The sequence below is a fragment of the Salvia splendens genome, chromosome 8, assembly GCF_004379255.2.
Source record: "Salvia splendens isolate huo1 chromosome 8, SspV2, whole genome shotgun sequence".
Lineage (NCBI taxonomy): Eukaryota > Viridiplantae > Streptophyta > Magnoliopsida > Lamiales > Lamiaceae > Salvia > Salvia splendens.
The window spans coordinates 34163200-34176028 of record NC_056039.1 but is presented as its reverse complement, the minus strand read 5'-3'; the positions used below and the strand labels follow the sequence as shown (position 1 = coordinate 34176028).

General features: G+C 37.6%; 2 protein-coding genes across 9 annotated transcripts; both read right to left on the bottom strand.

The window, feature by feature from the left end:
- Window positions 1-12: 12 nt before the first annotated feature.
- On the bottom strand, window positions 13-6582 carry LOC121746167 (protein argonaute 16-like). Its single transcript, XM_042140075.1, has 23 exons — window positions 6415-6582; window positions 5205-5509; window positions 4922-5127; window positions 4611-4823; window positions 4400-4536; window positions 4212-4309; window positions 4033-4130; window positions 3782-3953; window positions 3578-3694; window positions 3388-3495; window positions 3261-3323; window positions 3005-3118; window positions 2754-2919; window positions 2552-2664; window positions 2316-2453; window positions 2082-2215; window positions 1921-1986; window positions 1681-1744; window positions 1073-1184; window positions 910-983; window positions 676-770; window positions 545-576; window positions 13-463 (listed from the first exon to the last, which is right to left on the bottom strand). The coding sequence occupies exons 2-23, from the start codon at window positions 5487-5489 to the stop codon at window positions 288-290; spliced, it is 2781 nt and encodes a 926-aa protein (XP_041996009.1). The 5' UTR covers window positions 5490-5509; window positions 6415-6582; the 3' UTR covers window positions 13-287.
- A 667-nt stretch (window positions 6583-7249) lies between these two features.
- Window positions 7250-12682, bottom strand: LOC121745399. 8 transcript variants are annotated; one of them, XR_006038819.1, is made up of 12 exons: window positions 12360-12682; window positions 12177-12280; window positions 11489-11630; window positions 11092-11388; window positions 10864-11011; window positions 9536-10501; window positions 9220-9449; window positions 9043-9116; window positions 8462-8546; window positions 8292-8389; window positions 7891-7984; window positions 7250-7729 (listed from the first exon to the last, which is right to left on the bottom strand). XR_006038819.1 is itself a non-coding variant. In XM_042139282.1 (11 exons), the coding sequence occupies exons 2-10, from the start codon at window positions 12230-12232 to the stop codon at window positions 8306-8308; spliced, it is 2082 nt and encodes a 693-aa protein (XP_041995216.1). In that variant the 5' UTR covers window positions 12233-12280; window positions 12360-12682; the 3' UTR covers window positions 7250-7984; window positions 8292-8305. The 8 variants fall into 8 exon arrangements, 4 of the variants coding, with proteins under 4 accessions (XP_041995216.1, XP_041995219.1, XP_041995220.1 ...); XR_006038820.1 differs by having other exon boundaries at window positions 8292-8363; XR_006038817.1 differs by having other exon boundaries at window positions 7891-8389.
- Window positions 12683-12829: the final 147 nt, after the last annotated feature.

Here is a 12829-nt window from a genome sequence, read left to right as displayed (position 1 = left end):
TTCACCAAATACTAAGACCCAAAAAGAAGGTGCTACATTATGAACAAAATGTAACTAACATACCAAGTACTGATAAATAACTTTTCAAAATGGAAACAATGAAGAGGTGAAGCAAAAGGTGTACAAATCAAGTTAAATGACAATGATTCAGCCTTTCTTGTATCAAAATTTTCACCTAGTTCAGGGTTAGCCTCCCTATTTACCCGAACATCGAAGTCACCAGCTATTTACACCTGTTTTCAGAGTTGTTCATCCATAAACACTACCAAAAAAGCCAATCCATTGCATCAACAGAAGAACATGGATCCAGCAACATCCTTGTGGAGCCTGGGCATCTCAGGAACGGGGATGCTTCCAGTTTCTGCCACGCTATTCTGTCCAGACGATGTCTCAGACAAATCCTCAAACTTCATGAACTGACCCATCTGCTGAGCTGCAAGATGTGCATAACATACCGGTGCCACTGTAAAATGCAGACAGTGATCAATTGACATTTTCAAAATATATTTGCTAGATGAAACATTATGGCAAGAGAGTTGAATACCTATGGAGATAGCAGTGGTACTTCTCTGGTAACTAGAGAGTATTAGAAGAAAAAACGGGGAAAATGTTAGCGGTACATTACTAAACCCGTCTTTACTAAGGGAGAAAACGTTGAAGAGCCTGAAATCTTACACGTATGATAGTGAATGGATCAGATTCTGCAGTTGATCAGGGGAGAAGCCAATATCATCAAGCAAGACATGATAATGGGCAGGTCGAGAAGTTCCCTGTCATTTATAACCATATGTTATGAATGATGGCAGGATTAGACACGATCATTATTATCCAAACAACTAATAGCAAAAGAGAGTTAAAGGGAAAAGGAAAAACAAAACAAAAGAAAATGGAGGTGTGGTAATATCTTACTATCAGACCCGCCTGAGCACACATGTAAAAATCATAATATCTAGGGTGAACAATCTTAGTATCCACAACAGTACCTGCAGGAAAGATGGAATGAGAGAGCTTATGCATTCTATTGTTTGCAATTATGAACGAGAATCAGAGTGCATAAACCAAAAAAACGGACCACATGGCACATTCTCTGGAGCTGAAGCTTGGAATAGCTTGGTGTGGTGATTCTTTTGTGCCACTATCACAGTGAATTTTGGGATATCAGACTCGCCAAGATGCTGATATGCCTGAAATAGAAAACGTTAAGGATTGCAAGCAACCAAAATAGTATGCCAGGCACATCATGATTCAAGAGCTTGAAATTCAAATGCAATAGAAATTAAGATAACTCGACAAAATGAAAGATTTGTGGTATTCCTTCAAAGACGTGTATGCTAAACTATGGTGTAAGTATAGTTTTTTGGCTAAATACTTTTCCTTAAGGTGCCTTGGGCTACCTAAAGTTTGTCGAGGACAACACTACAGTAGTTCCCTTCTTTGCTTGCAGGAAAGCACTTCTTATCTTTATTTTCCTAAGTTTTCTGCAGAATGATTTTCTGTTCTCTTCATGATTCACATATGTTGAAGCAGAAAACTAAAATCAGCGCTCTAGCCATCAAAAACCCTACAGGATGTGACTGTTCAAATTGAAACTGAAAGTCCATAATGTCTACAATAAATAAAAGCAACGACAACTGCAGAAGCTCAATATGCTCTTGCTGGAAATCTGAGAAGAAAATCTACCTTGATTATTTGATCAAGCTCGATGTTTATAACCTGAGCAAACTGGGACTCGCTGACACCATCCCTGAGGGAAAGTGGATATATATTAGCGATCAAAACAGAGATTATGGCAGAGATGCAATAAGATTAATGACTCTAAATGATTGGTCATGTGATAATATATTGCATCTTTTTAACCAAATCTAACACGGTCCTGCATCACTAAAAGGAAAATAAAACTTCCACCACAAGTATTCTTACCTGAAAACAATAATTTGAGTTGGTTTGCGTCCATTACTGGTTTTATAGAAATCCAAAAGTAGTTCTCTGAAGAAAATAGCAATGCCGTTGCTTCAGCATTTTTTATAACTACTAGTACATAAAACGGATGAAAATTTGAAAACTTCTTTTGCATAATGCACCTCATGATACCATCATCATCCAGCCCATTTGCTAGTGGCTTGAACAAAGATTCAATCATCTCCATCTTTGCAGATTGAGTTCGAACAGCTGCTCTGTATTTTGATATCAATGGCCAGCTTCGTGATCCAACCACCTTATAGTGATGGAAAAGCAAAATGCATCAAAGTGTTAGGTATAAAGTAAATCATATCCCATGCACAATACTATAACAAGGTGAACAGGCAGAATATTACAGCAGCAACGGATGGAACATCAGATCGACCAGGAGAACCATGTGAAACATCCATTCCCAGTATCATGGTTGGCTGATCTGTAATTAGTGGAATGCGATTGGAATGCTCTATTGCTAACAATGAGTTGGTTCCTCCTAGCTATAAATGAGATGGGGAAAAAAATCATAACAAAGTCACATGGCATAAGATAAGGCCAAAAAAAAGAGTTATTTTTTGAGGTTTTATTGGCTTGATACCTTGGAATTTATTTTGAGAAGTACGTTTGTTAGGTACTGGTCAGTGATCTTGATAGGAGAAATGCATTGGGTTACAATACCCATGTCGCTCAGACATTTTTTCTTCCAAGGTCCTATGTGTTTAAACAAGATTATAAACTAAATAGCTAATAACTTAGTTAGAAACTGTTTATCCTGGAAATGGGAACTGCATAGTTACTACCATAAATATCACAATTTTTCCGTTCTGGCAAAACGCAAAGCAAAAATTCAGGAGGACCAGGTAGCTTAGCCATAATATGCTCGAACATCTTCTCTACACGTACGACAGGGCTAAATCTTCTGCACTGGGGATCTTCTTCAATAATCGTATATGGGCGTTCAATTTCCTATATAACCAAAACCAAGGAGATATAAGAATGCATATATAAAAACTAAGAAGACAATAATAGAGAAGCAGATAATACACCATACAATGCCTTTGTTCCTCCCACAGTTGATCAGCTCACGTGAAAGATGACTAGTTTCACAGCGTCCAGAGAAATTAACAAGTGCCCATTCTTGAATATGCTGGGCCTTCAGAAGTTTCTTCAGATATCAAAGCCAGAGAATTAGTTGAAAGTTCAGAGAATGTATTTGTGTGTTTTAACAATACAAAATCTAATTTCTGTTCAGTCAGTGCTTTCCTATTCATAAGGCAGGTTATCAAAAGTAATGCCCAAGATTATACCTTATTATTGAAGTTCCACCGACCATTTCGAGGTAAGAAATCTTCATTACTTCCAAACTTCAACTGTAGGTGAAAGAGATACAAGGTGTTATAGTTACATGATTCATCGGTATAACAAAAGAATTACCTTTGGTGCTTCAAGGACCCGTCCATCTATTCGAGTAAGCTGCTTTTCAATTGATATTCCACCAGAGGCAAGGAGCGGATCTTCGTCATACTTGTATTTTGTCATAGCCTGGAAAGATTCAAAAAAATGAATCACCCTGCATCACAATAAAAGAAGAAAAAAATAATAATACATAAGCAGAAGAATTTACATCAGTTACAACTTGAATTCTCTCAGGTGGCTTTTGTCTTGATTTTTCAACTAGGGATGATCTCTGGATCACTGATAACGCTTTTGTGTATCTCTGAAGTGAGACTAGAGAACAGAGCTAGAAAATTCAGAGAGAAAACATAATTAAGTTTCTTGATGATCACATTCTGAATTCCGAAGAGAACAAAGAGATAAAAATTTGCACCTCTAATGGCAGATAGTTTGGTCGTTTTGGTTTCCCAACATCAAGGCATGGCATGTATGCTGAAGATTTAATTTCAATATTTCGGTGTTTAACAAAATACTCATAAACAGTAATTTCAAGGGCCTCGTCACTGCCTCCAGCATTGCTACCATTTTTTACTTTCAAGGAAAAACTAAAAATGTAAATATATGTCAAATGAGTCAGGAAAGGGGGAAAAGAAAAACGGCTAAGGTAAATATTTACAAACTTACAACTGCTGATTGCATGGTTTCTCACTCAAACCTATAATCTTGAACTCCTTATTACTATGAATTGCTTTGATCCTCATATTCTTGAGCATCTTTTTTGCCTGTGCTTCAATTTCCAAACCATAAACAAGCATATAAAAACGGTAACAATATAGCTACAATATGCATTGGAATATTTATACCTTTACCCAGTCAATATAGCGAAGATCCTTCACATTTTGGTTGGCAAGAAGGAAATCCACAACAGGTCCTGGTTTCAAGATCATGGTTGTTGATACATCTGAACAAGAGATTTTGAGGCATTATTTCTTCAAGAAGCATTGCATGCCAAACATACAACTGTGCAAAGAAAAAGCAGGTGGATTGGTACCCATGTTTAGAGATAAACCATCAAGAGTTGGACGAAAGCTGGAATAGAGTCCACGTATGCCTGTCACACCCCCTCCAACATCAGTGAACATCCGCGAGTCATCATGAAAAAATGATTGTCGAACCAAAAGACAGCCGCTGCATCCAATTTTTCCCATTTAGCAAGCTGCTAACAACCAAATGAATGCAATCCATGAGGTGGTGTGGTTTACCGTTTAGCTGCTTGTTGCCTTAGAATGATGTCCAAAACTCTCAGAGCATCTTGGACATATTCTGTTTCAGCTCCTTTAAGGGCAAGTGATAAGGATTTCAAGGGTATCTTAGCAGCATAGCTGATCTCTACCTTGAATGTTTTTGACTGTAGAGTGTGCTTAGACCTTTTGCTAGGCTCAGTCGAGCACCCATTATTGGAATGGCTACCACTACTACACAGTTGATGAATCTCACTAGTTCAGGCAATACCAATAAAAGATAAATGAAAAAGACGAGCCACAAGCAATATGATTTCTGATAATGATGTTACCCCTTAGCGGTAGATTCCTCAAGAATGACTGTAAATTCCAACTTGTTCTGTGGTAAGGGCCCCACTGTAAACAAACTCTTTTCCCCATCGTATGCAAATCTCTTTTCAGCAAGTTCAGAAGAGTATGTTTGGTAAAGTTTATCAATGACTTTCCGCCCAATTATCTTGTTGTCAACAGTCATATTATCCTCATAACTTATGGAAACCTGAAGTAGGAAAAATATGTTATATGCATACTATATGTTGCAATAAATTTGAAAGAAAGAAAGGGCATTGACTGTACACTGTATTGGTAAAAAATCTCATTTGGATTTTTGATGGAAACTTTGAAATGATTTGCAAGCAAAGAGACACGTCTTCCAGAAGTTCCAAATCCAGGCCGTGTCATGATGGACCTCTTGGGAAGCTCTGCACCTTCTACCTTCATACTTTGTTGTATAGTTGGCATTTGTAGATCCTTTTCCATTTCTACTGTCAAACTTTGCTGTATAGTTGGCAATGGTAGTTCCTTTTCCATTTCTACCGTCAAACTTTGCTGTATAGTTGGCAGTGGTAGTTCCTTTTCCATTTCTATCTTGAACGAATGGACTAAGATAAACAGAATAATCAGTGAACGGTACATTTGTGGAAATAAATAACAGAGACAGAAGAAAAGGTACAAGATAACAGAATTATTCAAACATTCAGCTAGCAGTTAAGGTTACAAATTACCATATGCATCGCAAGCAGCCTGACCAACAAAAATACCTGACCCACTTTACCCAACCCAATTAACCAAGTCTAAGTCCTCAAAGATGTTTAAACAGAATTCTAATGAACATATAGTATATTCTGCAGCTACAATATATGGGAACTCATTAACATAGACCGAAATTGCTCATCAAACAAACCAAATGCAGCATATTAATAAGCATGGTGTCAATCCGAAAAATTTCACATAATCTCAATTATGGAAAAAAGAAACACATTTAATATCTATGCAAATTAGCATAACCTAAGTACCTAACCACTAATACACAAGCACACGACTTTCAAAGAAATGCCTCTCATGAATAAAAAGAAAATTTATAAAACCTAGGTCGGGCTTTAACTCTCTTACGTGGTTTGCACTTTGCAGGCTACAACGAGCGAGCAGAATCAATCTAAAGCACCGATTTATCGAAATTTTCTCCATCGCAAAAAAAGGGGGGAAACTTCTAGAGGGACCAAAACATGCTCACACAGTAATCAAATGTAGGTCAAAAAAACAGCAACACGTAGATGGAAACAGAAACAAAATTTGAGGGGCAAAAAATTCAAAAACACGAGCAGCAGTAAATTCGACTAAGCAACATGCAATCCAACACAAAATCATGTGTGCACATTTACAAAATCATTACATGGATAAGCATATGTAGATGTATGTACTTAGCTCACGATTAAAGTAATGCCACAAACAATCAAAGCTCGGCGGAAAAATCAAGCGATTGAACAAACTAGAGAGAGAGATTCACCGGAGAGACGAAATCAGAGGACACCGAGCTGAAATTCCGAGCGCGAGAGCGAAAGTAGACACGCGGCGGCGAAGGGAGAGTGTGCTTTTGGGGCCGCGTTTGCTGCTCCGACTGATTTTCTCTCTCAACGCTACTGTCAGTACTCTTTCACTCCCTATGAAGAGAGAGAAAATGGAGGGAAATGAGAAATAGTAGGTCACTATTTATAATTTTGATTAAAAAAATTCTAATAAAATAAAAAAGTTGAAATTTTAGGGTTGTTTTACATATTTTACACAGGAGTAGTTTATTTATATTGTAAACTTATTTAACTGTACTCAATTAAGTTGATCCGTGCTTTAGTACTCTGATTCATAATAGACCTTGTGAGTTTTATGGATCGTGTCAAAAAAAATATGGTGAGTTTTATGACTCGTGTCAAAAAAAATATGGTATGCATTGATCCGACCTTAGTACTTTGATTTATTAAAGTTTCGTACATTGCAAATTCGTTTAATTGAACAGTTGATGTATCGAGTCTGCCTAGGATAGCACGTAATACTTGTTTTTTAGGTGGAACGTCAAATGAATGAAGCTACAATGCGATAAATATATTTTATGTGTGCTTAAACTGAAAGTAAGAGTACATTGTAGTTGTTGTACCAATTAACTCAAATTGTTATAATATAAAGAATCATAATTAAAATTTACTAGTTTTTTAGGAGTATTATTCAAAACTAAGTTTATGACAATTATATAAAATAATTCTAATTAATGTTAATTGATTATAAAGTAGTACCAACGTTTAGTATTTGTCATCTGCATAAATATACAACTAGTGATATCACATGGGCCATTTCATTAAAAAGTCCAATTTAGTAAACTTGAGATTTCAGGCCCAATTCAGGTAAATACTGTTTACTTCAGTTTTCAGAATTTTAGATGTCAAGAATCATCTATACATGATTATACATGATCTATACATAGAATAACTAGCTACCTACTCAGTTGCAGATATTAGTACTAAATTGAGAAAATCACAGAGATGGTGCCTGACTCCTGTGTTTATAAGTACCAGCGGTTCGTAGCAGCCAACCCAAGAGTTTCGGAGCACAGGTTTATGGAGACGTTCGACAGCATCGTCCTTCAAGAACTTGCCTAAGTCATTCTCAGTTTCCAAGAGGTGTAAAAAGTTGTTTCATTTCTTCAACTAGTGCACAAACATCGCTATCGAAATTTATTGAGCACCAAGCACGACGTTTCCAGAGCAAAGTTTTCGCTTCCTTCTCTAAGCTGATCTGTCTCTGTACTGTAAAGTAAAATGATTGTTTGGGATCTGTAGAAAATCTATTAGTTCAAGAAGGCTTCTCTCTCAACGCTACTGTCAGTACTCTTTCAGCAATGCTCATAAGCTCTATCCAGTTTTTCTATGTGCATAGTAATGAACAAATGATAACTTGTTCTAATATAGTGCTTCTGTAGTTCAGAGGATGATACCTTTCTTAGTTATGAATAATCACCAAATGCACATACATTCTTTACTGATAATTCTGCTGAACGGGTCTTCGTCTTGGATGAAACTTTATATTGACTGCAGAACTCAACTGGTTAATGGGTGATAAGAAAAGGAGAAGATAATGACAGGTTACTTTTCACTATGCACTCCCTCATCTTTCCATGTGCATTCTCTTTTGTGTTATTCACAATGCACCTTTCTCTAATGTCGAAAAAGGATAAATCTGCTTATTTTTAGTGCGTAGAAGTCTACCTAGAGAAGGTAATTTAAATGCAACGTAACAACTCCTAGTTAGTTATGGAATCTTAGTTCTACTTGGACCATAAGTTTGTGTACTAGTTTTGGCCACAGTTAGCAATCGAAGATAGCTTTATGTGTTTACCTTTGATAGAAATGTTACAAGTCCTTCTCGGACTTCTTCACTATATAGGAGGACTCTTTCCAGGGAAGAGCACTGTCATTCGAATCTTGGGTCAACAACTGCCACATGATATGCATAAATCAGAATATACTTCTGCACAATCTTATACGGAAGGGCTTTAGGGGACTTACACTTATCTCAGCTTTTTCTTGAGGCCACGCACTCCTTGTGGCTCTTAATGATCTTTTTGTGAACTCACTCACATGATTATAGATACTGCATTTGCAAAAAAAATAGTCAGAACAATGAGGCTAGTGTTCGTCCGAAGAGCTAACAGACTGCATCCGTAAGACTGGATAGGCTTTGTGCTTGAAAATTTTGTGATGGCTAACATCGATATATTTTTTTTACCGAGCTCAAGATCAGCCCAATTTTTATTCATGTTCACAAGCTCGAATTCAAATTTTTATCCAATGTTATGTGCCTAATGAGATCAAAACTTGCCATTTAACAATACACTTGACAGCTTGACCTTAAAGTTACTTGTACACCTCTCAAGCTAAAAACTCGATTAAGATGATAAACGAGTCATTACTAATCCAGCTCAAACCTATTTATCTTTATCCAAGACAAACTGAAACTTAATCTCTATCAAGGTCAAGCCTAAGTAAAAGCCAAACATGGTGAGATTGAGCTTGAGTTTGCTAGTGTTCAGGTGGGCCTGGCTCGTTTGCAGCCCTAGAATCAACTGATATACCTATATAAGTTGTACCTGAGCCGGTGCCTATTGCAGGCAGCGAGGATAGCCACTAAACCGCGGAGAATACTGCGGAGAGCACGAAAAATCTGATCAAAGGAAATAGTACAAAATAAAAGGTCAAAAGCTGCAAAGCAGATCAAATATGCAAACACTGCAGTATTTACACATTTCAGTGCTATGGTAAACCACCTGAGAGAAAAGGTCATGCCAAAGAGAACGCCACATTGAAATCTCAACTGTGCTCACTGTTGAGTGGACACTCTTCGTCACCCTAAATATGCTTCTTGTAGACATCCACATGTCTCTAAACAAGGCGTATAAGACCATACAAGACGATGAGAGAATGCGGCAGAATCCGAACAGCAGCTTAAGTGGAGCGTAGATAAATATCCATGCTACAGGATAAACGAATTTCATTGCTGCAAGCAACAAATCGAAAAGATTTAAGAATGTGTCCGTTATGTAGAAAAGGATGAATTGATTGTAAAGAAGCTTCTGTTCTTACCAACATTCCAAGCTACATTGAATAAGTACCACACAGGCAGCAGGAACATCTCCAAAATGTCACCTATCATCGTGAAGGAAGACTCTACCACTGTCCAAATCACCGAGAAGAAATCCTGTGCTAATGGTAAGAACAGATTCCAAAGGGGGGAGAAGAGTTCCAAGAGCTCAGCAAAGGGTCGAGCCAATGGTGCAAAAAAGAAAGTGAGGATGGAGAGAAGGGTCCTTGTTGCTGTAAGGAAACAGTTCATGGCCTTTTGGAAGTTATGAAGAAACAGCATGGTTCCTAAATATTGGATCCTTGAAGTCATTTCCCACGCGTCTATCCAGTCGAAAAGGGGTCCGAACATTCTAGAAACGGTCGCCTTAAGCATAGGTACATTCTTGTACAAGTCATAAAATCCAATGAGGACAGTGACAACTGAGATAAAAACGTATAGACCTCGTGCCAATGGGCACATCCACGGCCTATATATCCGGCAAAATCCTGGGTAAGACTGCAGGAAAATGACCCAAGATGGAAGTCCAGCTTCAAGTAGGGTAAGTAGCCTTAGTTTTGACATTATTATGTCCTTTAACTTGAAGGGGAGATAGGGATCACTGAACTTGAATAGAATCAAAACATCACGATAGATTGTGACCTCGATTTTTTCTTCACAGTCACTTACATCAGAGGTCTTCGAACAGACTCCATTCAGGTCACGGTCTGCCTCTCCAGAGCTATTAATGCTCTCAGCTTGATAGTGAATAGAGGGGAAAAGTTTCCACCTTTTGGGAGGCTCGTCAGGGGTAGGGGACATATGGTGTGTCTCCTTGATAATCTCAGTCTTATCTGGACACACACTAGGAGTATTATCAGGAGAGCAGGGAGTATCACACCCAGCAGATGTTACATCACTGGAAGTTTCGTTCCCATTTGGATCAAAATCCTTCAGGAAACTTTCTTGAGCATCATAGTAAACCTCTCCTGGAACAACCCCAATCAGTGATGTAACATGAGACAAATATTATAAAGTGTTATCACATTCATATATTTTGTTCTGCTAATTCTAAACAAGTTGGGCGGTAGTAGAAAATGGATGAAGGCCTTGGACTATCAAGAAGCATGTTAAGGAGTTCTGAATTTGGAAGAAATAAAGATATTAGTGATTACCAAGAAACAAAAAAATGCCCTGAAGATTTGCTGAAAAACAAATGATGGAAAGAGAATTGGACATGAGTCAATATATACCTAAGAGATTTTTAGACACCAAAAATCATATTGAAATGAAAGAAAGAAATCATGCAAGAATATCGAATGCAGTTGCTGTTTCTGGTTGTAACAAATACCTAGTGTGGCATCCAGATGCTCCTTCAAAAGAATCTGTTCTTTAATTGTCCCTGGAAACCACGAGGCAATGCTCCTGTCAGCTTGTGCTATACTGTCAAATTCCCATCTCCGCATAGTCTTAGCCTCTATAGCAAGTGATGTGTCTGTCTGAAGATGACAAACAAGAAGTGAAAAAACAGATTTCAGGCAAGCCCTTAGTAACTAAAGTGAGTCTCTGCAATCACTACCTGAAGCTCATTATAATAGTTGATTCCACGAACATTAATCAATGCAACCTCAAACACAATGAATCCGTACATAGTTCTCTGTATCAGGCCATTTGAAATCAATGTGTTTGTAAGCTTCTTTACAGGAAGCAAAGCATCCTTCCTAGATACAACCATAGCATCGATGACATGAAACCACTCTTGTAGGACTCTTTGTCTTCTGGTAGGTGGTGGGGAAGAAGCCTGCAACTCTGGAAGTTCTTCAGCCAACTTGCTTTCCTTTATGCCCCTTGTGTTCGCAAATGGGGACAACCTGGACTGTAGAATTATGAGAAGTTCATTAGAGAAAAACAGGTCTTGATTGAACTTATGTTACTTGATCGCGCTTATTACAATGAAACATAATTATTTTGGCAACCTTAGTGACCATCAATTGCCACCAATGAGTAGACAGAGATGCGAGATCTTTCAACCATGGCCTATTATCCACCAAGATGTAGAAATTCCCACTTTCATTGGCTAGAAATAGGTGGAGATGTGAAAGGTAGGACTGCAAATCCCTGCACAAAACATATGGACCCTCATATTTTACAGTTTACAGAATTGTCTAGAGAAATTACTCAGAATACTGAGCTAGGATGAACACACACACACATACACAATGTATCCAGGAAATGGAATTCAAACAGAAAAAAGTTTCCATAGCAGTGAATGTGAGATTTTCATGATTTGCATATTCAATTTTCAGAAATTTTGAGAAATATGCTGCCATGATTATTGTTGAATGCATATAATCATACACACCCTAATAGTATTGTTTTTTGAAGGAAAATGATTTCTAAATATTTAGATCTTTGTAATCTGTTTTCTCAAACTTTTCCTCCCTACATAATATTTTCCTTAAAAAGACCAGAAACCATTTTTTCCTCAAAAATTAACATTCTACAATCATGCACGAAATTCATCATCATGCTAAACATGAACATTCACAAGTAGCTAAAATAGCGAGTTCATGATTGAAACGTCTGGATTCAAGGAAAAATCAACAAAACAGTTTCCAAAATCCAAATTCAGCTGCAACTAATTAAACAAAGCTAATCATTTACCCGATCTGCAAACTCGTCAAGGGAAAGACGCAGCGTTCCTCTTCCCCTTTCGCCATTACTCGAAAAACGATCCCTAAATCCCCGCTTCTCTTTCAAAGTTCCTCCTATCACCACAAGTTCAACCACATATCTATTTAAAACAAAGAAAATAACCTAAGGAGAACTTTCTCGAATCAAAATTACCTGAATAAACGAAAGGCAGCTCGATTTCAGGAGAATTCCATAAGAGTATTGCTCGGCACGAACGATCGGAACAGCAAACACCGATTACAAGCTTCATCAACCTTAAATCAGATATCTGTTTTTACGGTTAGAGCTGAATTAGATGGTGAGAATCGAGCTTCTTAGCTTCAGGAGGTATTGAAGGCCTGCCATTAATGTGTGTGGAGAGAAAATATAGGAGATGAAGATTGCAAATTTTTGTAGAGAGAGAAGTAAATTCGATTGTGGATCGTCGGAAAATCAGGGAAAGTATATTGCGCTGTTATTTAAGAGAGAGAGGAGGGAAGTCGTTGCTCAACTGAACCGGTTTCAGTTAAGGGCAAATATGGGATTTTGTCTTACTCTCCCGCGCGATTATTATATGGAGAAATCTGTGGATAATATCGGAAATTATCAGTTATACACTTATACACACTACTATAAATATTGTT

Coding starts and splice junctions, on each gene's coding strand:
- LOC121746167 (XM_042140075.1), bottom strand. CDS start 5,489: ATGGAAAAGGAACTACCACTGCCAACTATACAGCAAAGTTTGACGGTA. Junction 5,128..5,204: donor AGATTTTTTACCAATACAGT/GTACAGTCAATG, acceptor TTCCTACTTCAG/GTTTCCATAAGTTATGAGGA. Junction 1,987..2,081: donor GATGATGATGGTATCATGAG/GTGCATTATGCA, acceptor TATTTTCTTCAG/AGAACTACTTTTGGATTTCT.
- LOC121745399 (XM_042139286.1), bottom strand. CDS start 12,232: ATGGCGAAAGGGGAAGAGGAACGCTGCGTCTTTCCCTTGACGAGTTTG. Junction 10,502..10,863: donor GCATCTGGATGCCACACTAG/GTATTTGTTACA, acceptor GGGTTGTTCCAG/GAGAGGTTTACTATGATGCT. Junction 9,117..9,219: donor GGCATGACCTTTTCTCTCAG/GTGGTTTACCAT, acceptor TCCTTTGATCAG/ATTTTTCGTGCTCTCCGCAG.